Raw genomic sequence first — 27,966 nt, 5'->3', positions numbered from 1 at the left:
CTAAGATAGTTTCAGCTTTTCACTTCAGAAATACCTATTGTGATTGAGGAGAATAGAGTCTGCATTTATATATTTTTCTCTTGGGTTTTTCTGAAGGAGAGAAGGGCACCAAAACATAAAGTATGTCAGAAGCTGCTGCTTCTCTGCCACAGGCACAACAACTTCCTTACCTCACTGTTCCAGTGCAGCCCTCCAAGGCCTTCCTCCCATATTTGTATTCTAGTCAGCCCCTTCCAAGATATCTTATCTGCTATCAGCTTCCACAGCTATTTTCTCTGATGTAAGAAAACCACACTGTACCATGGTGAAAACTTCTCCTCAAGGAGACAAATGTTCTGCCTTTTGCCCTCCCACCCCATTCTCTGCCAGGCACCCGCACCAGCGTGCTCTCAGTACCTGCCCCTGTTACTGATCATCTCAGCCACATCTGCCAGGCAGTCTCCATTCTCTTACTCAGAGAACCAGCTGAATTGTTGATGTCTTCTCATGTTTTCTATATTTCCATCTATGTTTTCATGTGGGCGGTGCTCCTTCAACCCATCTAATGTCATTGCTGTGTAGTTTTAAGAGCGTCTCCATAGGAAAGCCAAACAGGAGCCAAGGAAAACCTGGCCCAGGCTGTGGCCAGACCACAGTCTCACAGGACCTAAGAGCAGAAGGCAGAGCCAGATGCTGACAACAGGCTCAACTGCCAGCCCTAGAGAGGACAAAAGGAAGACTCAGGGCTTGCACTCATCCAGAGAGACCAGGTTGCAGCAACAGGAGACAGGACCAAAACCAAGACTTCAACATGAGTTCAAGATCCACCAGGAAACTTGGCTGGAGACAGACTGAGCAACAGGCATGTCCCAAACAACTCAAGTAAAACCAAATCAGGACTCTCTTATGACAGAACAGACAAGTTCCATATTTCTTCATGTAATAAGATCTCGGCCGATGTTGTTCACTCGATGTGAAGTCAACTCTGATTTAAATTATAATATGGGGTGATGGCCCAAGTGATTTGCTTCTTCTTCTGCCCTGATCTTATCTTACGCTGCTTTCATGCAAAGCATCATTTAACTTCACTCAGTTGTACTTTAAAAATGAATATGTAGAAAAAGGGTAGAAAATGTGAGGGCAGAGAGACCAGCCTCAGAGAATGTAACAAACAATACCAAACTGCCTCTAAGATTGTCTGACTGACTCTGAATGTTGATCAGTGTGAAGGAGCCTGATGTTGTTAGATCTGCTCCTCTGCAGTTTTCACAGCTTGCTTGTTTTGGGTGGCATCTTAGAGTCTCTAACTCTCCAGAATATGAGTAAACACATGCAAAACCTTAAAGAGCAGCATTTTATAGTATGAGATGTCTCTGTCAAGGTGAGAGGGAGGAAAGAGAATGCTGTCCCACTCCTTGGTGGGGAATGGGAAGGTGGTTCTTGTTGGAGCCTGACCCACATCCTGATGCCCATCTCCCAGTCTGCAGGAAGCGAATCCAACACACAGAGCAGCAGCACGAGGCTTCTCAATGTATCATGGCCCTTGCTGGTGCTTGAGTTACCCTTAGCTCTCGTACAGCTCTCGTTTCTGGTAGGGATGCCTGAGGACATCTTCAGTCCCCTTTTCAAGAAGTATTCCCTTCCCACCACACAAGCAGCCTTGGTCCAGAGCACGCTCTTTTCACAAGACTAAAATGGGATGGATGGAGTGATAGCTCCATTCCCTTGTGGATCAAAATTGCAAATATGTCACTGAACATCCCAGGAATGAGACAAATAACAACAGTTCCTGCATGGACCAGATTCCCTTCCTTTGAAGCAAAATCCTGGGCTGATCCTCATCGCTGCTCTACCTTCTGGTTAAAAATACCTGACCTTGTGAAACTTCGCAGCTGTCTCTGGGCAGCCAGCCCCTCCCCGTCCAGTCAAACACCCGTGGAGGTCTACTGAGGACCAGGCAGTTCTGCCTGTCTCCACGTGTGCCTGCCCTTGATCTGATATGCCCCTGATACTGGCTCCTCCTATTTTTAATCTTCTCCCACAGCTTGATAACCTACTTGTTATGCACCTACACGGACACAGCACTAACGGGCCGGGGGATGGAGGGCGGGGGCTGGCGCTGGGTGGATGCGGCTGCCATGGGCGGCTGTGTGCTCACCACCACCCTCTCCCTGCCCAGGGGCTGCGGCGCCGCGCTGAGGGGCTCCTCCTCTTGTAGCGCGGGCTGCTGCTCTCCATCTCCAGTGATGGATGGGCTTTGGATGCTGCTCGGGAAGCCGTGGGAAGGAATGCTGTGTGGTGCCGACACATCTCCCCGGGACTGCTGTTTATCGGGGCGGCGGGAAACACGCTGCCGGAATATCGAGCATTTAATAAGTCAGTAAGTGATCAAATAAATCAGCACTTCCCGCACCGAACACAAGCGGTCTCGTTCACCAGCGGGAGGCTGAGCGGCGGCGCTCCTCGCTCCGCTGTCCGCGGTGGTGTAAGAAAATCGTGGGTGAATGGGAAGCTCGGGGTTTCCCTGGCACTCAGCCGTGCAGGCTGGGACTGCGGCTCCTGCCAGGGCGGGGGTGCCGCTGCTGCCTCCACCCGCCCCTCCGCGGCTGCGGGCCGGCCGCACCCGCGGTGTCCGGTCACACCCGCCGCGTTACGTAACCGCTGGTGACAACGGTGGCTTTGGTTATCCCTCACCTCGGGCTGCCACGGGACAGCGCCGTCAGCCCGGGGCTGGGCGCAGGCTGCGCCGCATGAGCGCCCCGCGCAGCCCCGCGCACCGGCAGGGGAGCCCCGCGCACCGGCAGAGCAGCCCCGCGCTCCCGCCGCGGACCCCTCTTGCTCCCCGCAGTGCAGCAGCGCCGAGCGCGGAGGCTCCGCGCCGGACGGCGGTGGGTGCGCGGGGCCGCCCTGGCCGCGCCCAGCCCTGCGCTCCGCGGAGCACAGCGCGCACTGCCGCCCGCACTCGCAGCCCGTTGTCCTGAATGGGAGAGTGATTCCCACGCCCAGTTTGCTCCGAGATTTTCAACAGCTCTATGCCATACAAGCGAGAAGATTCAGTCAGAAGAAAGTGCCTTTTTTTTTTTTTAATTAATTTAGTTTATTTACCAGTGCGCCCACCGCACGAGAGGGTGAAGGGGTATCCTATTCAGTCAACTGGGTCCTCCTCACGGCTGGGCAATGGCTCCCTGTTCCCTCCTTTCTTTGAAGCAAACGCTGCTTTTGGGGAACAGGCGATCTAGACTTCACCGGGCTCGCAGGGGTGGCACGGGGCATCCCCGCTACCTTTCTCTCCGTCTTCCCTGTGCAGACCGCCCCCGCTGCCCCGGGTGCGGGGGAGGAAGAAAGGCTGCAGGGGAGGAAGGCGGGGGGGCAGCCGAGGCGGTGCGTGTCCCCCCCGCCGCCCCCTCGCTGCGGCAGCACGTGGTGCTCCCGGGACGCGGGTCCTCAGACGCCCCCCCTGCCCAGCCAGCCAGTCTCCTTCGCGAGGAGCTTTTTATAGCAGCCCCGACCCGCTCCCCGATGGGAGGTTTCTCGCCGCGCTCACGTTACCGTGCGGGTGCGATGTTAAATAAAGGAGGGGGGAAGGAGGGGAGGGGAGTTCGGCGGGCGCCTAATTAAGAGCCGGCGTTAACCAGGAGGGCTAAAAATAGCGCCGAGCGCCGCAAACCACCCAACCGCAGACAGCAAGCCCCGTCGATCCCTGCCGCGCCTCCGCCGGTGAATGGAGCGGCCGGCTCTGAATGGAGCGGCCGGGAGCATGAATGGGGAAGCGCAGCGCGCCGTGAATGGGGCGGGCGGCGGCCGCGGGGGGGAGCTGTGGCGCCGCGCGGCAGCAGCTGGAGCCCCGGCCGCGCACGTGCCGGCGCGGGGGCGGCTCGGTGTCACCTGGCGGCAGCGGTGGCGGCGGGCGGGGCGGCGGCGCGGGCGGGCTATAAAAGTGTCCCGCCGCGGCACATGCACACTTCGGGGAAACTTCCTGCCGGAGTGCCGGCCGCCATGGGAGGCGCGCCCGCTCCCGCCTGCCCCGCTCCGCCCTAGGGTGGGCAGTCCCGCGGCGCAGGGCGGCCGCCGCCGAGACCCCCGCCCCGACCTGAGCTGCCCCCGCCGGACGCGGCGCGGGCGGGTCCCGCCGGTACCCGGTAGTGCCCTGGGAGGTTCGGCGGCAGGATGAGAGTGAACGAGAGCGAGCTGAACAGCTCCGTCCTCCCGCGGGACCCGCCGGCCGAGGGCGCCCCGCGCCGCCAGCCCTGGGTGACCTCCACTTTGGCCGCCATCCTCATCTTCACCATCGCGGTGGACCTGCTGGGCAACCTCTTGGTCATCCTGTCCGTGTACCGCAACAAGAAGCTGCGAAACGCGGGTAAGGGGCGGCGGGGAGGCCCGGGGGCGCCGCCCGGGCTGGGGTGGGGGGGGTCCCGTGTGCCCGGGGGGCAGCGCCGCGGCCGCTCCGTCTGCCGGAGAAACTTTCCCCGAGCGCGGAACTCCGGGCTGGGCTCCGAGTCTGCATCCCCAGCTGGCGGCTACAGGCTGTGGCAGATGCCAAGAGCTCCGTCTTCCCTGCCGAGTCGATAATCGAGCGGGAAAGGGTATTTTTAGCTCCCGCCACTGAATCCTGGCGCTATTTTTAGCTCTCGGCAGTTCCCACCTAGCAAAAGAGGATGGCAAGTAAGTCGCATTTAAGAATGAGATTGAGACACGGTACCGGGGATGCTGCCTTGGCATACAGTGTGTGTCTGTGCATGCTGGATGCTATTCTTCTGATTGATTTTCTTTGAGTTACAGAAATGTCTTCAGTAACAAATTCTATGGTTGGAGCTTCAAATCAAGCGAATGCGAAGTTATAAACATTGCAGGATTCAGACAGTTCCCTCCCCCCACCTTTGTTCGCCTCCTACTTGCTGTCTAGGTCTTTGGGGAATGGAAAGCATCTAACAGAAAACAGCTTTAGGCACTTTTTAAAAAAATCAGTCTCTAATTTTGACAGGATAGAATCTGTGCTGGTCTGTTGAGTAAATCCCTCCTAGTTCATGGATTATTGGTCAGACAGGCAGGAACTTCTTCAGATACATTCTGCTTTATCATGTCAGACCAGCTGCTGCGCACGTGTACCAAATCTGTGCACTCCAAACCCTATGCATCTTTCATTGAAAAAAATACAGGAGCATGGCAAGAGAGCTGTACTGGTAATGAAAGCAGAATTTCACTCCATGACAACTGAGAAGCTGCTTTTATTTTTTTCACAACTGGGCTGTCAAGGTCTCCATTACTACTGCACTGAGTTCATTAGTTAATGGCTTAAAATTCATCTGAGGGGGAACTTGAGCCTGGGCTTTGAGCTAGCCTAAGAAAGGTATCTAGTACTGGACTCTGGGAGACAGTGGCATGCTTGTCTTTCTGAGGTTAATTCAGGTAATTCTAGTGGATTGTCTGCTTCAGTTTCATTCAGCCACAGTGGAATGCCACACACAAGATCAAAATGAAGAATAACAGATTTTAATTTTTTTCCTCTCTACAATTGCCACTGTTGTAAATTCTGAAAGCTCTGTTATCTTCATGCTTTCATTGGCAGAAATTCCATTCACTGGAGTTTGCAGGGCAACACGTGCCTGTAATTGAGAGGAGGCTCCAACTCCATAAGTCCACTTGAGCACTTGACTACCCTTGTTCCTTGGAAGACTTTTAGACAGAGGGAGAAAGGGTTGAGACAGGCATATTACTTGGGTTACTCTAGGGGAATGGGTGATATTCTCCACTTCCTTAATTAATAAATCTGTGCCTTGGCACTTCTGTGGGTAGTTTGCAATACGGACAAGTCTGAAATAAACGTGGTGTCTTTTTCTGGAGACATAACTGAACGCTTGGGCTCTGTGTGTGCCTGTCTCTGCTGTAGATGTCATGTAATCCCTCCTGAATCTCAACATGTGCTCACTTTTGCTGCATTTCTTGTTCTTGCCTTTTCTGTCAATAGTGACTGTTAAGAGCTGCAATAAACTGGCAACAGCTAGGAGAGTAGAGCATTCTTCTGAACATAAATTGTTTGAGACTGGAACATGAACTAGATACTGCTTGACCCTCTGAAACTAAGGATTAATTAAAACAAGTACATACTCGGTACAATGTGGTGATTAGTTTATAGTGTTGATTTAGGAGAAAAATAGGAGCAAGCTTTTAAGGCTCTTAAGTTTGAGGGGTTTTCTCTTTAAAATATGCGGGGGGGGGTTTAGTAAATGGGTTAAAGGAATCTTTGGAAATAACACAAGTTTTAAAAAGGTGTTGTAATTGTTCTTGACTAATCCTGCAAAAACCTGTGCCTGGGAATAACTATTTGTGTAAGCACCACCATTTAATTGGGCCTTCAATTAGGACTTGCTCAGGCAAATAAATTTGTAACAGGAAGTAAGACCCTGGCCTAATATTGTTAAGTTTGAAGACTAAAGTCTCCCAAGTCTTGTTTTTCCTAATTCAGATTATTCAGGAAGAGATTACATTGAAAATAATCTGATTTATCCATACAACTATTTTGTAACTTGGTAATGCCAAAGGCAGTTACGACTTTTTACAGAAATGTAATAAGAAAGAAACTTCTACTTTTGCAACAACTTTTATTAATTAAGTCTTGCTGGCACATTTATTGAGGAAAAAGGACACAGGATGAAAATTCCACTGGAAAAAGGTCAGGGAGGAACAGAAGATACCTCCTGAAGAAAATGTATCTCACTGAAGATTTTTCTTCCCTCTTTGCAAGAGAGGACTAACAGAAATAAAGAGTATTTAACCCTTTCACAAAAAGGTGGATTTGGTGGGGGAAATCATCTTTCATCTCTGTCCTACTCTCTATTATATACATATGTATTGGAAGATACTACAAATTGAACCTGTGGACTTACAATTTAAAAAGTGCATTGGGGAATAGTAGGAAGGCCTAGAAAAACCTTCTCAACAAGTGGTGTAACCTTCCTGACAGTCAGAAGGTTAGTAAAAGACACTGATCAAAGCAGAGAAGTCAGTAACTCAAAGAAGTTTGTCTCAGCAAGCGAGGAGTGTCTGATACTACAGACTCCTTCATAGGCACAAGCATGGCTTCAATAGATGCTCTTCTAGACACAGAAGCTGATGATGCAACTGGTAGGATCCTCTTTTATTTAATGTACTTGACTTGTAATAAGTTTCATAGTTCTGGTCTGTTATTTCTTTTATGGTGGCTTGTAATCCAAGAGGTGCCTGACACCAATTCAGTCCTGATGGGAACAGCTGCAATTTAAAGCTGACCTACACAAAGACTGAATTTGGTTTATGATATCTGTAATCTTTTAACTTTGAAACAAAGTTCAAGGGAAACATTCAAGGCATAAGGATTTTAATGACCATATCTTGGTAGCGTATTCATGCAGCTTGAACTTTAAACTGATGTGCCTTCTTTAATAGCCAATTTTCAAAAAGAATGAGAACAGATCATTTTAAAAAGAAGTTTTGTGTAAATCCTTGTCTCATTTACCCTTATAAATATTCATAGATCAGAAATAAGGTCATTCAACAGATCCACCCTCGGAAGATGCAATAACTAGCCTTAGGGAAGGTGTATTAAGAACTGTTGGTACTTTTAACGAGTGGAATTTTTACTTGAAACTGTCAACATCAAATCAGAGCATCTCAGAAAACTGAGGAGATAATTTAAGTGATCTATGTAATACTACAGACAAATTTGTTGATTGCTGGTATCCTTATGCCTTTGTTGTTACCCACACCAAGAAAAACAATGCATCAAGAACAAGGTGAGGGAGCAGTTCTAAGCCTTTGACTATGGAGATTAGTTTTCTGCTAGTGACATTAAGATGTCAACACACACCTGTTCTTTTGGTGACAGGTAGATTTGGGTATTCAGTGACTGCAGGACTGGACCATTCTTAAAGTCAGTGAGGAAAGTTTTCTTGAATGGTATTACACCTCTTGCTCTTCTTGCTCTTCCTTTTGAAGCCGCTCTCTTGGCCTGGCGGGTTGCTTTTTTTCTGGGTGTTTGGTGTGCTGAGGTCCAGAGGCTCCCTGGCTGCCCCCTCCAGTGGAGTGCAGTGCGGGAAGGGAGGCCCAGCAGCCTCACTCCTGTGTGCCTGTCCTGTCTGCTCACACTTGGCATGGGCTGGGATGATCCAGGGACTGGTGCCAAGCTGGTGGCTAGCACCTACTGAATCAGGGCAGAAAGCTGCTTCTCACCAATCTCCGTTCTGTGCTAGGTGTAGTTGGGTTTTTGTACATTTTTCTAGTTTTCCATGTCCTTGGCCCAAGTGTTTTGTTGCTAAAACTTTGTTACTAGTGAAGAAGGCATAGAGGAAGTTGGACATTGCTGAGGCCCCGGGGCCCTGGGCAGCAAGATGCAGTTAATTTCACTAGGACTGCACACATGCTTAAACTTACCTACGTGTGGTAAGTGCTTTTCTGAATGAGATGGCAGTAACAAAGGGAAAAAACCCCAATGTTTGCATGCTCAATCTGCCTCACCTGCTTTAGATCCCAAGAGTTCTGTGAAGACAGCTCTGAGTGCTCAAAAGAATACAATGAACTCAAGGGTAATATTGAGTAAGGGTAATCTCTCTAAAATCTCTTGAGATCAGTGAAGTCACTCTTGAAAGAACTAACTAACACAGCTACTTATGATTTTTTTTTTTCATTCTTTGCTGAATAATACAACCATTGCAGAATTAGGGTTGGGAATCTATCAGTTAGAATTTAATTTTGGAGGCTTTTCAAACTGGCCCTGGATTTTGATTCAAGCGGTGTAAGAATCTAGTTGAAGAGTGCTCCTCTCTTAATGCATTTTCTAGAATAAAAATTTTAAAAATAAGGATGGAGCTATCTTTTGATAACCAGATTGGAGATATCATCAGCCTTTTCAGAAAAATGTTGTTCTTGATGATGTTTTGTTTTTTAGTTTTAAAATTATAATATTAAATGCTCTAGTAAAGATTTTTTTATCTAATAAATGAAATTCCTTTTGTGAATTGAGACTAATGAAATCCTTCTTTTTGTCACAGGTGAACCTTGGACTTCATTTTGTGCCCTGAGAGACTGTGGGTAGCCCAACAAATCCTTGACACAAGGAAGAGAGCTTAGAAGATCAAGTTATAGCAAAAATTCAGGGTTCTGATAAAAACTGAGATATTGATGGCAATGAACATTATTTCAGAAATTAATAACTTCCAGTATTAAAAATGGTAAGCTGGTTGGGAGAAGGGGAAAATGTCTAGAGGAGATGCTGAATTTTGCCAATTGTTGAACAGAAGTGAGCATAAAAATACAGTTTCAATAAAGTTGTTCCTCAGACCGGTTTTGATTGAATAATTTACTGAATCAAAAATTTACTTCAAAGGCTTATTTAAATGATACTGTGCTGTTAGTGACCTAAAGGTAGAGGTGAGTATTCCAAATAATTAATAATTTATTCTTACTAACGTGTCTGCCAAGCTCAGGTATTTATTCTTTTTGCAAGATTCTGCATTTTGAAGTTTTTAGAGACATTGCTTTTTCTAGTGTAGCTGCTGCCAGTGGGCAGTGATACTCATATGCTCTACTCTTTGCTGTCTCTTTTAGGTTATTTTTGAGGAGTTTTTCCTTTTCTCATAAAGTTTTTTTATCTTTAGTTTTTTCATTAGCAATATCCAATTTGCTTCTGCTCTTCTCTCTTTCCTATTTCTTTTCATGCTATCCAACTTCTTTCATAATACAGATACTTCATGTCTTTCCAGCGGTCAGACATCAGCAAGTCTAGGTTAGTGACAGAAAATGCTACCAAGAGAAGGCATCCATTGCTAGGGTGGCAATGTCCATTCTGTTTCTCAGGTCAGGCCTGCTTTCCTAGGGCAGTAAAAACTTTGTGGTGTCAATGCAATGCTAGGCATCACAGTTTAGTTTTGCTATGTCAATAAGAACTTGTTCCCTTTGCTGCTGGCAGTTTTTCTCTTCTAGTCACATCTCTGAGCTGTCTTAAATACCATGTTTCCATTCCTGAGAAACAATTACAGACCTCTGTTTCAGGAGGACAGGTGTTACTAAGATTTCCTCAAGATAACAGAAAACATATTGCTAACAACGCAGAAAATGTTTGCTTATTGAATGAACAAATGAACATGTATTTAATGTGTGTAGTTAAATAAAGCTTGGGACTATAATATAAGTGCTGCTACTAAAAAATCCAAAATTCTTTCCAAATCTAGCCCTCCTAAAGTCACAGGTAGACAGGTGGGATGATCAAGGTTTCAAGTAGAACAGCATCTGAAAGTAATCAGCAAAGCTGTTTACAACATTTAGATGGTAACTTCTGTAGTTTTGTGGTAGTCACTGACCAGCATGTGTAAAAAGTTTCATGTTCTGTAGGTTAATGAGGAGACAGACTTCCATTCCTTTAAGAAACACTTAACACCAGAAGTAAAAATTTTCAGCTCATTCTTTTAATTTTATGAATTTCCTAATACAGTACCAGGTTGTATAGTTAGATATGCTTTTTGAAGAATAGGTGTTAGACTACTGGTCTTCATAAAAATTCAGGTCTTGGTTATATCAGAGAATCCTGTACTTGAGTTGGGAACTTGAATTTGTTTGGGTTTTGGGCAGGATGGTGGGTTGGGTTTTCTTGGGGGTGGAAGACTCATCTTTACCATTGCAAGAATTTCACTAAAGTCCTTCAATGCTTCATATGGACTCTGTGTCCTTCCTGAGAACCCCTGTTCTCTAAAATGAGAGACAATAGAACCAGCCAATTTTAGACACTTATATGCATGACCAAGAACTGAAATTCTCTAGTCGAACACAGACTAAGCAGCTGGAAAGGTTTATGGATGTTTTCAGATAAATTATATTTTCAGTTAACGCCTTTAAACTGACTGTTCAGTTACCTTTATTGTGGAAGTTGGACTGCATACATACTTTTTTCATCTAGGCCTACAGAAACCCCATTCAGCATGATGTGTACACGGTATTCTGCTCATGGTGCTGAAGTATAAGGGCTGTTTTTGTCATATCACATGGGGTTGTTTGTTTGTTTGGGGTTTGGTTTTGGCTGCAGATGCAAAGTTAGCAAAATTGATTTGTATTCAGGGAGAGGTCACCAAGCAGAGGTGGTTTGCCCCTATGCTGACAGAGGTCAGCTCCATGCTTGGTTTTGAGGTCAATGGGACTTCTTTTTTCATCAGCTGTTTCAGCTGCACCAAGTAAAAGCCTATTGAGGTTCTAGTGCAGCTGCCAGAACTTTGTTACTCAGCCAGACAAGTGGCTAGCTCTGTGGAGATGAACCAAAGTGGTGAGTGGGCATGAGTACAGGGATCAGCTTTGAAAATTGATATCCAGTCACACCATGCAGAAGTTCCACCAAGTCTTTGCATGCTGGGAAAAAATGATGAGTATTCTTTTTCCCCAGTAGTGACTACAGGTTTCATTTTATGTTTCTGTTTTCCAGAATGACTGATAAACAGTTTTCTACTCCTTAGTTTAATTTGATTTTTAAGGATGTTGTCATCTCCCTGTCTGTATTTGGGAGACATTTTTCATTTTCACAGGTGAAGGAGTCTAGTACAGCTAGGGTGTGACATTTTTAATAGGAGTACTTTGAAAATATGGGAGTTGCATACTATGAAGATTCAAAGTTTGCATAAATACAAACTAATAATTTACTTCAGTTGTATTTTTCTTTTGGATGAAGAATTCATGCTCTTTATTTAAAGTTAAGGCATATTAATGTAAAATACACAATCTTAATTATAGTAATTATTTACATTAAAGATGTCTCCAGATTATCTCTGACAGTGTAATACTGAGGTCTGCCTTCTGGAATTTGAGTATTGCAATGTGCACCAACTAACATGCAGGTTCACATAATATTAATCTACTTTTTAAAACCTAGGTTCTTCCCCACATTACCATTATTCCATATTACATCTCTGAACCTTCCCTGAATCTGTCACTGAATTAGCTCTCACTTTGAACACAGGATTGAATGGGACCTTTTCAGTCATCAAATACAACTTTCAGGTGTTGTGAGTGTTCATAGAAATCCTTTTGGAATCACCTTGCCCCAGCTGAAGAAGTGTTGATGCATTGGATGATGGCTTAGTGAGGTTTTGGATGCTGCATGAAGTGTTCAAGGCCAGGTTCAGTGATGCTTTGAGCAACCTGGTATAGTGGAAAGTGTCCCTGCCCATACCAGGGCATAGGAACTAAATGATCTTTAAGGTCCCTTTCAGCCCAACCTATTCTATGATTCCTATTGCCTGGGTGTTTTCTGTCAGTTTACATGCTTTTGCCTTTGTACCAATATTACATAGCATTGCTATTCCTGTAACGAGAATAAAAGTATCACCTCTTGGCTGTTGCTTTGCAAGTCAAAGGGAGGTTGATAGATTAACTGAATGTGATTTCTACAAAATCACCTTTACCCTTTGCAAGGAAGCACCATCTCCAGAAGTATGCCTGATCTCTGGAAATAACTTCCCTAAAAGTGAAATCCTGGTTTTACTGAAATCAATAGCAAATCTCCTGCCAAGGTCCTGTCTTGCTTCACTTTTTGTCTCTGCAGTACTTGCCCAGTAAGTAAGAAGGCTGATGTACTGCTCATAGCCCTAAACCCTAAGTCTGGTAAGCAGAGAAGTCTTCCATAACTCTGGAGCTGGAATAGGATTTTTGTTGGATCACTGATAGGGTTGTAATAAAGTTGAATACAGGTAAGGGTCATGAGTGCCTGACCTATATGTCCTGAGGCGGGTGCATTGTAGGAAGCCACTTACAATTTCATGTATAGTAGGTATGCAAGCTTTTAAGTCTGGAAATTGATGCTTCAAGAGCACACTTGGGAGTAAAGAAAACATGAGAGACCACCAATGATTGCTACTTTGCAGGGTAACAAATGGGAATTATTACTTAGGACAAAGATAGTTTTACGTGTACTAGAGTTGTCTGGTCAGATCACACAAGTATATTCTTGATATATTTGTCCTTTTCTACTTTCTAGGAACTCTTTATTACATTCATTAATCTGAGTAAATTGGGGGTTTGCCGTTGTAGATGTATAGATGGGTGTTTCTGTTGTGAATCGTATCATGTGTATGATGTTCCTTTGGAAATTTCTCAGTCTGGCTGTCTGTGACCACTAATTTTTCAGTTGGTTTTTTTTTTTTTTCCCCTTGTCTGAAGAACTGTACTGTTGAGAATCTCTTCAGTGCTTGTAAACCCATCTTATTCTCCGTTCCTGATGAGGTAACACATTCCAACATCTGTCACTAAGGATTGTCATGGCATTGGCTGTGTCTTGTCTTGGGTATGTACAAAACCACATTTGTATTAAAGCACATGTAAATCCTACTGATTTTTACCATGTTGCAGAAGTTATTCAAACCAAAGGTTACTTAATTTTGTGTAGTTTAGGTTTATGAATTTACAGATACTCATACATCCAGAAATATTTCCTCTAATTTGGTGGTTTTTGTAGAAAGACCTTTTCATTTAACCTTTTTTTTTCCTACTGCAGCATCTGCTGGCACATTTTAACTCATAATTTTGTGTATTACTTGTGGATATACACACTCCAGAAATTAGTCTCTCATACACAGGAGAACAATATTCAGCATTTCTGAGGGGAGGGAGGACAGTAATCTTTACCTTTGCAGCACCTAGACACAGGTGGTGGCTTTAATTCTTAGGATAAATTAGAAGAATTTTGGTTTTTTTTTTTTTTTTTAATTCATGGTTGTTGAGACAGCTTCCCATGGGAATTTTTGTATTCATGAGTGTCATGTACACATAATCTTCATTGGACAAGCTCATTCTAACTGTTCTGGATGGAAACTTTCAGGACTACAGAGTTAACAAAGTAATCCTCGTCAAGCTCAGTAAAAGAGCTTTTCATCTCCTCTGTATACTGGTAAGTATGGAGAAAACAACAATTTATGTCTTAGCATATATTAAATATCTAATGTAGAGCTCAAAATGCATCAGATTTTCTTGCTCTTGCAGCAAAGGTTTTTGAACAATTTTTTGGCAGATAATTGGACATTTTGTTTTCACTTACAAATTTGTGTAGATACTGTTTTTTTTGCAGGTGTTCTTATTTCTCTTGCCCCTTTAGTGCATCCCACTACTGCAATGCCTGATAATGACTATGAACATTTTGTTGGTTGGTGGGAAACTGCCTTGATTTTCTTAATTTTTGTGGCACAGTAATTGTCTCCTTTGTAGGCAATTTCCAAAAATATTTTGTATTTACCTAACATATCCACTTTTGTTCCTGTGAATTTGACATGCTTTGCTCATCATGCATTTGCATTTTTTCTTTGGATGATCCGTACCTGTTGTGCTGAGGATGGCATGAAGATGACCACTCCTGTATTGAAGAACAATTTTTCACTAGCTTGCTAAATTGTTTTCTGCTGGGTTTTTTGTTTTCCTTTGTTTTTTTTTTTTTCCCTACATTTTTCCACTGAGTGTGGATGTCAGATTTTTTTCTGAAAGGCTCTTATTTTAGAGTTGTTGTTGACTCTGGTCTCTCCCTCATGGTCTCCTTCATACGTTCTGTCAAAACTGATATTTATACACTCTGTAAAAATAGCATTCTGAGATGCTGCAGAATTCTTGGGGGCATTAGGAATACTATCATTTTAAATGAACTGCTGCTTTTTTAATTATTCCTGCTAAGAATATCTAATGCATAATTTGTGACAGTCTACAGGCGATTATATAGTTGTGCAAAGCTTGCACTTGTACCTTGTTAATACCACTTGTAGCTGTTCTTATCTGCAACATGACCTAAAGCTGTGGCTGAATCTTACAAACATGGACATGCAGAAGTATGAATGGAAAAAAATGAGGCATACAAGATAAGTTTAAGCAACCTAGTAGGCGTAGAATTTGCAGTCAGCCTGTTATTGGTGCTTGTTTTCCACTGGGATGTCCCATCTGTCACAAGAGTGATGCATCTTTTCATTGCTTCAAGCTTTTTTCATTGCTAGTGGGTGTTTTGTTTTCCTTTTCTCAAGCTATTGCAGTGGCAGGCCTTTGCTGCCAGAGTGTTTCCTGGGGTAAAGCTGCCTGAGCATGTCTTTCTAGTGCAGACACAACTATCACCAAAGCAGTGAATTGATTTCTAAGATGATCTGCTTACATAGGTATTCATATACCCCATCTGAGAAATCTGAAAAATGTCTTGATCAAATTCAAATTTCACAGAAATTTCACCTGTTTCTCTCTTTTGAATTGCTGATCATTTGTTGTGATGACTGGACAGAATATTTGCTTACTTTACTCAAAAGCAAGAAACTTGCTTGTCTTGCAAAGAAATTTCCAAATCATAGATTTGCTTGTGTTGTTTTTGGTCTACTCTCTTATATAGGTATTCCAATGAAGTAAATGAAATTTTCAATAGTAGCATTGCGAGGCAGCTCCAGTATGTTTCATTTAAGCTAATAACCTATTCTGAAGACATATTTACAGCATTATTTTAAGGATTTATTTTGTTGGAACATTTTTACATATTCTTTTGAGAAGTACAAATGCAGTATGTGATCAAATACTTTTTTATAAAAACACAAAATGTTGACTTTTAGTGCACTGGAAATAAATTACTGTCTAATGATCATGTGTAAAGTAAAATTATTTTGTGACTTCTATATTCAGAAACTCTGAGCCTATACTGAGGAAAGAAGAGTCATATGAGCTGACAAATTAGGAATGCGGTGTAACTGCAAAAACTGGATTACTATGTCAGCTATAGTAGGGCACTCATTAGTCTGTAATCCTAAACCCAGCCTTTCTCTCACAGGTCTGATTATTGAGTTGGTTATTAAAAGTAAGGTTTTACTCTCTGCATGGGTACCTGGATGACTGCTTGGGGCTGGAGTCTCTCTATTTTAGCAGAGACTGCTCTCAGGATTAAAGGCCCCAGCCCACACCCAGTGATTAGAGCTGCAGTAATTTTGGTGCTCCTGGTGGACAGAAAGGGCCCCGCTGCAAACTCTCATTCTTGCAAGGTGATTCCAGTCCACAGGGTGCCATTCAGGTGGCAGCCTCAAAATGGTGCTGTTCTTTAGTGCTTTAATTTCTCTTGCTTCTGGAAAAGAAATGGGACTCTTCAGAGTCCAGAATATTTCAGGATGAGTTTTTTGCTGTTAGTGTCATTTGCTAAGTACAGTTGGTAAATATTGATATGGTTGATAAGTACCCTGACTCATTTACCCTGAACTTAATTATTCACCTTAGTTTTTAACTCCAACCTGGATTTCTTCTTGGCCACCATGCAGAACAGTACATCTACTCAAGGATACTCTGCACCATCTGCAAAATGGATGTGCATGGAGCTAGATGCCAACATAAAAAAACCTTGTTACAAAGAGGCTTTCCAGAAGGGTCTTCACTTTTGTTCACAACATCTGGCTTCCACCAGGTTTCTGATCATCTTAGATTGCACTGTTAGAGGAATGCATTTGATTCAGTTCTTGTACTTGATCATTATCTGACAGGGATAATGAAACATTTTGTTGCTCATAAGTAAAACAAAACAGCATGTTATCCAGCATGCCCTAAAGGTTTATATAATACATACAAGTAGGCATAGTTAATTTTGTCTTTTCTTCTTGCTGTTTTTTTTTTCTCTGGGGTGTTCAGCAGCTTTAGGTTGTTTTTCCAGCTCTTCATCAACAAATGGCAGCAGTCTCTCCAATGCTGTTATTTTTTCTCCTTTGGAGGAGCAGACTTTAAAAAATCTTCTATTGAAATCCTAATGAAAGGGCATTAGTTGCCCTTTTCCTTACTGTCTTCCAGAACCATCTTTGCAATCCTCTGTAGACTTCATTGACTCCATATCCAAACTCAAAGTTCAGATGTGACCTTTTTCTTCCAATCTCTGTCCATATGTTGAATACTAAATTTCTGAGCACTGGCATGCATGTCACCTCTGTCTTGTTCTCCCTGAGATTTTTGCTTTTAGGACTGTCCTTTTTGTTCTTCTATCTGTCATGAACAATTTTCCATATTTGTTCCCAGCCAAAGCTTATAATTCATTACATTTCATTTTATATTCTCATTGATCTTGCTTTATGCCATGATTGTCAGGCTATCAGTGTAGAAAATATAAATCCATTGGCTTCTATTGCTTTTTGCAGTCCCTAGACAATTTTTTCCCACATGTGTTTTCTATATCAAACCCTGTTTTGTTTTGTTTTAGACTGTAACTATGTTTAGGAAACAATGACTTTAAAAATTACACTTTATCACTTTATATATTCTTCATCTACATCAAATACCTTCAGTTTACAAATCATTGTGAAACATGAGGAATGTTCAGTATGAAATCTTTTCTACATGTACAGATAGGCTTGATAGCATTCCAGTTAATGACTACTACTTGTAGTATCTGGAAGAAAGTACAGCTACAATGCAACTTCAGTCAAAACAATTTCCAAAGATAGAAAATTTTTGGTAAGTTAGAGAAAAAGAGTTGAACAATCTGAAATACAGCATTTAGGATTTACTGGTAAGTATTTGTTGATTCTTGCTGTTCAGCTCTCTTTTTTTTTTTGGATTATGGACACTGGACAATAGAGTTTGCTGGGAGTTAAGCTGTTTAAATCAGTACCTATTGCTTTGTTTATTGTCCAGACAGATGGCTTGTTTTGGTGGACCGGCATTGCCTTCAAAATTTCATGTACTGGCACTGTTCAGAAAGGAGGGGCTATGGGGAAGAGAATTAATAGGAATTTTGAAATTAATCTCAATGAAGTGAAGCAAATAGTAGAATAATTTTGAATATGACATTCCCATTTTCTAGTTTTGGGAATTCAGAAAAAAAATCACTGTGTGTTTTTTTCTGTCACTAGTGACTTTTACTGATACAGTTAACTATTGCTTGGATCTATTGATTTCCCTGATAACACTGTAAAGCCCTTCAAGCAGCAGTAGTGTATGCATTGTGCAGACCATTGACACCAAAAAAAGATAACAGAAGTATGTAATAAAAAAATAAGAGTAAGTCCTTTCTAAGTATGGAACAAAATTTTCCAACCACATGATTTATTTTCAGAATTCTATCATTAGCTTGGGAAGCATTTTCCAAGAAAATTAAATATTATCTGGAACTGACATCAGTCTGTTTTATTTGAACCCATGCTGTTTATATGTTTGTTGACCTTTTTTTGAGGCATGTGCAATGCTAAGTAATTTCTTATCAGCTGAGAATGAATTTACTTCTTATTTTACAGCTGTCTGTCTCCGGTTACATCCACTGTTATAATACTGTAAAAGCCCAGTTTTTACGCCATTTTTGGTCTTCACTGTTTGGGTGATAGTGGCTTGTCTGTAGCATTCCAGTTGTGCTACTAAATCTACTTGTTCCAATACTTTATGTTCTCATTAACATTTCTCAGCTTCATTCTTTTGTCTTGAACAGTCTTTTGTCCCAGTATGACAGCCATAGTTCTTTATCCTAAATAACTGCAGAAGATATCATCTTTCATAGCCATAAAGAAACCTTGTACCAAACTATAACTGCAGCTTTTCTTCCAACTTGGTTTTTCATAGAATGAACATATAGTGAATGCATTTAATTTCTTTTACTACATTCCCAATTTTATCTGATCCATCTTTCTGCTTTCTGTCACTTACTTTCTTCAGTGTCTCCTCATATTCTCTTTGAATTTGTATCTTTTAGCTATTGCATGGATGCCTGTAGTGTCCATCCTGTTTCTTTTGTCAGTGTTGCACTAATCCACCGTTGATTTTATCCCCAAAAAGGAAAAAAATATTTATATTGTGTGTCTAGCATGCACATTTTAGCTGAGTATTTTTTAAATATCCTTTTTCTTTCTTTCAGAACACCTAATTTTTTGCATCACTTATTTGGTCATCTGATTCTAAATGTAGCTTGTTATGTGTATAGACTCTTCTTATTTCTTAATAGTTGTGTTAGGATCTTCAAGATCAATAGAATGCCCACAGCCTCACAAGGAATTTCAGGCGCTGCATAGTGAGATTTATTTGAGTGATGGATGCATATTCTGACCATGCCTAGCATGGTTTGTTTAGCATATTTCGGTATAGCAAAAAGGAAGCTTTTCAACTTCAATGATCCTGTAATACTTTTTGAGAGAAACTATTAAGATCTATCCTTATTCTGGACTGTTGCTTCACTAAGGTCATTTCACCTTGGGCTTTTTGGGTCCTTTCTCATCTTACATGTGTCAGACTGTCTTACCTGAGTGAGACCTACTATCTCTGTAAAGTGAGTGTCCATAATAATGCAGGATGTTGACTTCAGTCACGTTAAAAAGCTTGAGAGAACCTCTAAATACTGTGAAGGATACTAAGTTTCTCTGAATCCCAAGCCTTATATGCTATTTATTCTGTAGCACTTTAGAGATGAGGCAGAGATTTGTGGATTTGTGTTTGGGGTAAGTCACCTGTTCTGAATATGGGAAATTGTGATTTTATTGTGACTCATTACTTCAAAACTTGTGGCTTTATATAGAGTGCAGACTGTTGTCCTGTGTGGGGCCAGGAGTTGGACTCAATGATCCTTGTGAGTCCCTTTCAACTCAGTATATTCTGTGATTATGTGATATGTCATTGCACATATTAATTTCTGAACTTCATGTTTTATACTGTCCCTGCTCTTTTGTTAGTGTTCTATGAGTCTGTCAGTGTGCAAATCAGTCTTGATCTTCCCATACATTTTGAAACAATTTTTATGGAGCTTGTGAAATTCTGTAAATGTACCTTGTATGATGCATAAACAACTTTGGGACACTTGAATTTTTCTCCAAACATCCTTTATTATGAATTCCTTTTCCTTACAAAAGTCAATGAATATAAATAATCGATGAATATGTCCAATACACCTTCAAATAATGAAATTATTCATGCAATTAGATGATTTTTTTATAATCATGTACTGACACAACTGAAGTTGCACAGCTGGTTTTGGGTGAAGTGATGAAATTAAGATAAACAGTAGGGGATGCTTGCTTTATTTTTTTTCTTTGATTATTCCAAAATGTGTTATTTTGAGAACATCAGTTAGAAGACAAGGCTAGGGTAATTCATGAGACTGTGATTCAGCTGATCCTTGTCTCGGCTACATCATAGTCTTTCCAGTACAGCTGTAACTAAACATTTGTTACTGGATTGCAGGTACTGGATACTGTGGCCTCCCTCTAAAACATCTTAATTTCCAGCATTTTCATATAATACTATTTAAAACTCCTGTGTCCATTTGTCTTTTTGATTTGGTATGTCATGAAGATCATTCACTAGTGATACAAGTCCTGTAGGCCATGGGAATTCTTTTAACTTTATGTCAGCCCTTTTAACCACACTGTTTAATTGACTTTTCTGCCTCATATTGCCTATATTCAATGAAAATAGAGCTTTTAGAATTTTTACCCTAAATGACAGTTCAAGTAATGTCTAATATGACCCAGAATATATTTTCTGTCACTTTTTGCATCAGTACCTAAAGCTTGTGCTATTCTTCACTGAGCTGGCCCTAAAATCTTCATTTTACCACATGGAGTGTCATCTCTTCCACTACACTTCCAGGGCTTTTCATACTGTTGAAAACAGAAACTTCAGAGAAGATACTGTACTCTGCCATAAGCAGTAGATGGGCTTGAGTTGTATATCCTTCCTTGCTAGACTGCTCCCATCAGAGAAGTTGCCATTGTTTTAAAGTGTTTATCCAAAAAAAGAGCACTCTTCTGTACTTGCTGGGAAACCTACAGTGCTGCTTATCTACAGGCAGTTCTGTCTGTTTTCTCTTAAGACCAGCATGTCTGATGATCACGTTCAGAAGACTGCAGGATATCTGTGAATAGATTTACTGTAAAATTTTACAGGTCTCCTTTAGCTTGTGAATTTTTAAACTTCTAACAAAATTGTTTATGTCCTTGTAAGCAAGGTGAAATACCAGTCAATGGTGACTATGCATGTGTGAAAATTCTACTGACAGCCATAAAGTAGTCATAAAATATAGGCTTGGAATAGCTTTAAAATCACTACAAGAAAAGCTAATACTGTTTGCCACTCTATCTATGGTCTTTGCCTCTTAAATTGCAGGCTTCAGAACTTTCTGGAAAGTTTCTGTTCTGCTGACACTGATGTTTATATGTTGATGTTAATTCTAAGGGCTAATGAGTGACTTTGACTTAGAAGTATTATCATCAGAGAGAATTAACAAGCTTTTTTTACATTAAAACATTAGTTTGGCTCTAGCAGCCAAATGTTCTCTCTCTTAAAAGCTAAGTTAATCAGAGAAGACTCCTGAAAAATCTTGTCCCTGAAGAAGATAAGTAGCAGAGCTGAGGTCACAGAGTAAACCACAAATCAAGCCCCTTGCATGGCTCAAAGATTTGTTAGCACAGCTGTAAACTGTAAACAGAAATTTTCTGAGAAGCATTTCAGTGGCCCCTCTGTTTATAGTACAGTGATTAAAAAATTGAAGCTCCCATGACCAGTTTAAAGGGAAAGACAAATATGGAAAAAGTCTTGTTTTCATTTCCACATGCCTTACCTACCAATTTGAAAAAGTATCTTTTAAACCAGAAGAAAAAGATTAAAGAGGCTTTTTTTTATGGCAGGAGAAATTAAAGTATGTAGCAGTAGGAATAATATTACCCATTTCATGTTTTTATCTATACCGCTCATCATGGACTGAGCTTCTATGTAATAAATACTGCAAAAGCACCAAAAGCAGACTTCCCTCTTAAAAGGGTTACAATTAAGCCATTATGAACTCAGTTTGTGCAATTTATCAGTTTATTATTTGAAGTCTGATCAAAGAATTATTCCAGAATTCTCTGCTAATCATTCATTCCAGATGTGTGTCAGAGCTCTAACTTGTATTACAATTGGACAAGACATGTGGCAGACTGAAAGACTGTTTGGTGTTTATGTACTATGTATATCATATACTAAGGGAAATATATCCCTATTATGTCATATCTTTTGTATTGCTCAGAGCAGCACCCTTTACAATAATAATTTCATTTATAATTAATATCTCTATAGCTCTGACTGCACATTTTCTGCCCTCTCTGTATATGAGAATACACCTAATGATTTATTTATCTTCAAACTTAATTTCGGATGGACTGAGTATCTCAAACTGTTCTGATCAATTCAGTGTCATATTTCATCTATTGTATGAAAATCCAGAGCCATCTGCTTCCTTGAATTTGGCTGTGAGGATTTTTTACCTTGAACTGAGATTCTCAGGGGATCTTAATAGTTGTGGTGTTGCCCACATTTTGTTGTGTGAAAGTAGGGTGTCTGTGCCACTACAGAGTTTACCAGTTTTCTCCTTAATCTTCTTTAAATCAAAAAACCACATTCTTAACTCCTGTTAGTTCCCTCAGCTTTAGGTACTGGAAGCCTGTTCTAAGGTCTCATGAGACTCTTCTCCAGGCTGAGCAGCTCCAACTGTCAGTCTGCCTGCTAGGAGAGGTCTCCAGCCCTTTGATCAGCTTTGTGGCCCTCCTTTGTTCCTACACTGGGAACCCAGAGCTGGATGGAGTATTCCAGATGGAGTCTCACCAGAGCAGAGCAGAGGGACACAATGCCCTGCCTGTCCCTGCTGGCCACGCTGCTGTGGATGCACAAGCCCAGGACACGTTTGGCTTTCTGGGCTGGGAGCGCTCATCGCTGGGTCGTGTTGAGCTTTGTGTCAACAACAGCCCCAAGTAATGCTCCCCAAGTCAAGGTATTGACACTGCAAGACTGCAGTTCAGAAACACTGAGAGATGGAAAGCAAGTACCAGCTTCTCTACCCTGACTTTGGAGTAGAGAAAACAGCAGGGAAGCTGGACTCACAGGAGCATTGTTGAGGTAAAACTTTCCAGCTGAAGAGCGTACAGTGTACATCCCTCCTGTACTGTTATGGGCAAGCATAGAATTTGTGAACATCTGTAAGTGTTGGAGGTTTTCTATTTCTCTCACTGAGATAAAGGATTTTTTTGTGTTTTGGGAGCTACTGACTGGGAAAAAGTTCATTCTGTCCTCTTCAGAAAAACCTGCACAGGTAGGCAAGGCTTTACAGTTCACTGTCAGGATTTTTTAGAAATTCAGTTCCTGCTGTCTTGCAAATATAGTCACCTCACAGAGAACTCACATTGTTTCTTCTTTTCACATGACCATTCTTGTACAAGTGAAGAGGACAGAAGGTGGTCACTGATGGGTTGTTGTGGTTTGGTTATTTTCCAGACAGCATTCTTTTCCAGGGCAGTTCCGTTTAAACACGTAAACGCGTTAAAGATATTGAATGCCCCAGTCAAACAATGCTTATCCCTGAAGCTAACATATGTTGAAATGCTTTTGCAGTGCTTAGCTATGCATGCCACTACTGAAGTGTCTGGAACTGAAAGCCATTATGAAGATTGTTTTGTTTTGTTTTTCTTTTTTTTTTCTTTCTTGTCCAAACTGAATTTAAGATTGAAATGTAAACAAACAGAATGCTGACACTAAATTTGCAATAAGTCCCAGGAATACTTCAGTTATTTCAGATAGTTCTGTCTTCATCTTATTGCAACACCTCCACAAAAGCAGATCATGATTGATGTATTAAACATCTAGGAGGAAAAATAGCTTCAGTGCCAGTTTACTTGAGAAGAAGAGGCAAAAGTATTTTGTTTTCTATCCAGATACTCAAGGCACTTTCTGCTCAAATGACTCAACTCTTCTTGTGGTAAATGAAGTATTCAAGATGAAGTTCCTAAGACATGTTTTCTAGCAATAGTGACTGAAAGATTTCTTATGTCCCTGTATCTACATGCCTCCTATGCCCATGCTCCAGTCACTCAGATACATGGATTTTATCTAAAATCAAAATCTATTCCAACACACTGCATTCCCCTTTGGCTTATCCTTAGCTGCTTGAATTGTCACAAAAATCATATTAATAAAGGCAGCTGCTTTCCATCAAAATAAAGCTTGTGATGCTGTTTTATGAGGACTGATAATCCAAAGCTGTGCATATCAATTGCAGTCCAAAATTCAGAAGGAAATTTCAGCTAAATTTTTTAGGCCATATATGTTTTTGGTTTTTTTAAGTTAATTCCCAGGTGGTTCTACATTTTACCCCATCTTTCAATATTTTTCAAATGAAAGATGTTGTGAATGCTATGAAACAGCCAGGGGGTTTCCTGGTTTCTAAAGGCAAATGGATGGTTTGAAAGTGGCAAATTTGACCATTTCTAGTAATTAAACATTTCAAGAAAATGTTGACTATTTTATGTCAGTGATTTCTTGCCCTAATCATATCTTTTAAGCTAAATGGCACTTTTTGCAAGTTTTCTTTTTTTCTCCCAAAATTTCAAAGAGCGTGACTGTCATAAGGGAACATCATTTCTCTTTAGAAACGAGATGAGGTTGCTACCTCAGAGACTGTCAAGCCAAATCTGCCTGATGTATATGCTTTGTGAATAATATCATTAGCAACTGCATGAAGCAGAAAGTCTCTTTAGACTCCATCTGCATTGTAGTTATCCAGCATGGAAAAACATCTCACAGCAGTATTTTCAACATTTTAGAAATTATATAGCCACAGTGATTGCTGTCTGATTTTTGCCTGGCATATAGTAGTGACTAAAAAATGATCTCTCACATTACAATGGCTTTTGAATACAGAATGTGATGTATAAACATGACCTGAAAAAGAAAATATAAAACATTTGGGTACTTACTATATATATATATATATATATTTTCACACTTTTGTTTGTAATTGGAAATTTTGCTTTGTTCCACTATGTGTCTCTTCAGCCCTTTAGTCTTTGGGGAATTTAGAAAGCAGCATTAATAACTCCCAAAATACTGGATGTGTCAAATTCTATAGTGATGAGAGAAAACAGCTGTAGGAAAAAGTCAAGGATTCAATCTGCCTCTTGTCCTACCTAACACAGGATCAGCTGTACTAATATGACCCTAAAAAAGGATCTCCTCAGCCAATTCATTACTGGATTTCAGAATCTTTCTGTTTAATTCTGTGCTGTAAGGTTATGGAGTAAAAACTGAGTTTTACATCTATGCATGCAGAAACTCCTTTCTCATTCTCTTCAGAGTTGTTTCTCTTGCTGCTTCCAATGACATGTGAAATTGACGAAGAGAACTCGAAAGTGTCCCCATCAATTTGTGGGGAGCCTATCTTTGTCACATGTCTGTTCGGCATACAAAGACTAAAAATACATAATCATTTTCCAATAACATAATAGGAGAAATATTCAATTGCCCTTTATCCTTCACCCAGGACTTTATGAAAAAAATTCTCAAAAGATTTTGACCAGATAGAAATCTCCTTTGGGTCCTGTCTTATTGAGATGTATGGCAAAAATGTCTACATATGTTGAAATGTTTAAAGATTTTGAAGTCAAAATCTTTAATTTTAAATTATATTAGGTTTTGGTTTTGCTTCAAGATAGATTATAACTTTGTGAGAAAGAAAAAAACAGCTTTTAATATTTTTTAAATTAAAAAATAAGGGTTTTTTTCTGTAGCTTGACAGTAGCAAGGTATGGTTTAACAATGAAGTTTCCATACTTGTGTATTGAAAACAATATTTATCTTCTTACAGAAGTTTAGTTTGGTTTTTTTTTTCCCGGAAAGTTTGTTTCCAGCACCCTACTGATGTTAATGATCCATTACTCTTTCAGAATTCTGAGAGCCTAATTATGAAAGCTTGGTAAGTTTGATATGTTGCCAAATTGACTTTCAGCTTCTATTTCCTTTTTCCTGGTTTGGTCTTATAGAATTTATTTGTTTTTTGTAAACATGTACAAAAAAAGCTCAGTCTGATGATATTTGAGTAATGGTAAGAGCACCCTACCTTGGATGATACACAAGTCACTGTCTAGAGCAGTTCAGTGTGCTTTTTGCAGGCAACTTCTAAACAAATTACATAAAAAAGGGGAAAAATATCTTTTTGATTGCTTTTCATTCTGCTGAGGATAGGAAGGGTAAATGGTGCAATTCTGTTGCAATTTCTGAGAGATTTAGTCCGTTTTGTGCATAAAATAAATTAATATCTCTAGAAGCAAAACTTTCTCTTCTGCCTACCAAGTACTCAATATATTTTTACTGGTTAGAGGCTTGAAAAAAGTCTTCCAACCTTTTCACATGTCTTGCCACCTTTCTTACATAAAGTCCTCATTTTATCAGCTACGATTTTAATGACAATTCTTCTGGAAGAAAAACTAGGTAACAATTCCTCGGTAGATATCTCTAATATTATTTAATCTTTTTTCATCTTCTGAAATCTAATTTCAGGTATTCTCTTTTGAAGAAGTTTTCCATCAAATTATGAAATAATAACTCTATATGTAATTGAATCTGAATTCATTTCAAAGGCAGTATTAAGATGATGAAGTAAATGTTGGTTGACCCTTCATATTTGGAAAAGAAGAATGAATGGCAATATTAGAACAATCATGAATTATGCACCAAGTCATGATAGTGCTGCAAAACTTCAGATGCTTGAATTTCACTAACACACCAATCATTATTAGAGAAACTGGACCTCTGCAGTTCAACCCCCAAGTCAAATTCTTCCTTTTGATCCATTTTTGGGGGGTATTTTCCTGAAGCCTTAACCTTAATCATCTTCTGCTTTACAGTCAGTGGACAGCTCTGCCCATTATCATTGCACCATTCAGCCTGTCAGAATTCATTAGCATGCCATCTACAGAGAACTCCCTCTGCAACCAACTCTTTGTTAATTCATCTACAGAAAACTCTGAGGAATTTTGTTAAAGAGCCATTTTAGGCAAAATATTTGACTTATCCTTCCTTTGGCACTATTTAGCCAAAGGTTCAACAAACGTCAGATTTTTACAGCTCACCCACACTTGGTAAGATTTTTTCTTCTTGAGATTTTGAAAGTAAACTGCTTTGTTAGCAATGATTCTGGCAGTGGGCAGATACTAAAATAAAAATCATGCAATATTATTGCATCAAGCTGTTTAGAACTCTTTTCTTCCCTGTAGGGAATTTATCTTCAGTTAAGTACACTAAAAATAATGAGTTGCAGTATCTTTCAATCTGGAAGTTCCATTATTACTTGATGTACCTAAAGCATATCTTTCTGAGATTGCTACAGGGTGTTGAAACTCTTCTTTTGGAATGAAATTTATTAATTTTTGTTAAGTTCAACATACTTTTATAAGAATGTTTCTATGACAATGACCAGCGTCTTCTTTAACTGAAATGAGCTACTTGATTTCATTCTTATATTGCAGTGCCAAATAATTTAAATAATAATGGACTTCAGTATTGTATTTAAGTTTATTAATAAAATTCCTATAAAATTTTTTCATCTTTTCTTTTTGCCTTCATAGGAGTGTGAAAATAAAACAGTCTGTCATATGCAGGATTTTCCTCCTTAGAAAATGAATATTTTTCTAAGCCAAAAATGCCTAGGCAATTTCCTGAACAGGAGGTACACTGTATTGTGTCAAAGAACTAGACACCAAAATTTCTACAGATTAAAGTACCAACCAAATTTGCTGTAAAGCAGCAATCAAAATACTTCAGTTAGGAGTAGAGTATCAGAGGCATCTCTGATCTCTGGAGTAGAGTATCTATAAAATCAATGGAAATGCCTCAAGGAAGCTGGTCAGCTGAGGCAGAATTCCCCATCGAGTTTTTTCACAAAGTGCCAATAGAGAAGGTTGATAATGAGCACTATTATTAATTTTCTGAGACATGTCATTTTTCTCATTAATCAAACATCTGGTTGCTATTTGCTCCATTCCCCTAGTAACTCGTTCTGGGTTTCAGTTTGGTTACTGGGATAACTACTCATTCTTAAAAACATCCAGTGTGTCTGAATCACTGAGAGGAAGAGAGAGGCCTATTAATTATCACAGAGAAGGAACAACGTGAGCGGTTTCATTGAAAGGTATGAAGTTTAATTTTCCCCAATAAAGACACAGCCGTGTGGAACATCATGATGGAGACACCAGAAGCCAAAACAATGAA

At 40.6% G+C, this 27,966-nt stretch overlaps 1 protein-coding gene across 1 annotated transcript in view; it reads left to right on the top strand.

Annotated features, from left to right (window-relative positions):
• The first annotated feature begins 4,146 nt into the window (after nucleotides 1–4,146).
• Nucleotides 4,147–27,966, top strand: part of MTNR1A (melatonin receptor 1A) — a 54,356-nt gene continuing 30,536 nt past the window's right edge. Inside the window, exon 1 of the mRNA XM_074541420.1 lies at nucleotides 4,147–4,339. Within this exon, the coding sequence (XP_074397521.1) occupies nucleotides 4,147–4,339 (193 nt within the window). The remainder of the gene's footprint in view (nucleotides 4,340–27,966) is intronic.

The sequence above is a fragment of the Zonotrichia albicollis genome, chromosome 5, assembly GCF_047830755.1.
Source record: "Zonotrichia albicollis isolate bZonAlb1 chromosome 5, bZonAlb1.hap1, whole genome shotgun sequence".
NCBI lineage: Eukaryota > Metazoa > Chordata > Aves > Passeriformes > Passerellidae > Zonotrichia > Zonotrichia albicollis.
This window is presented reverse-complemented; position numbering and strand designations above follow the sequence as displayed.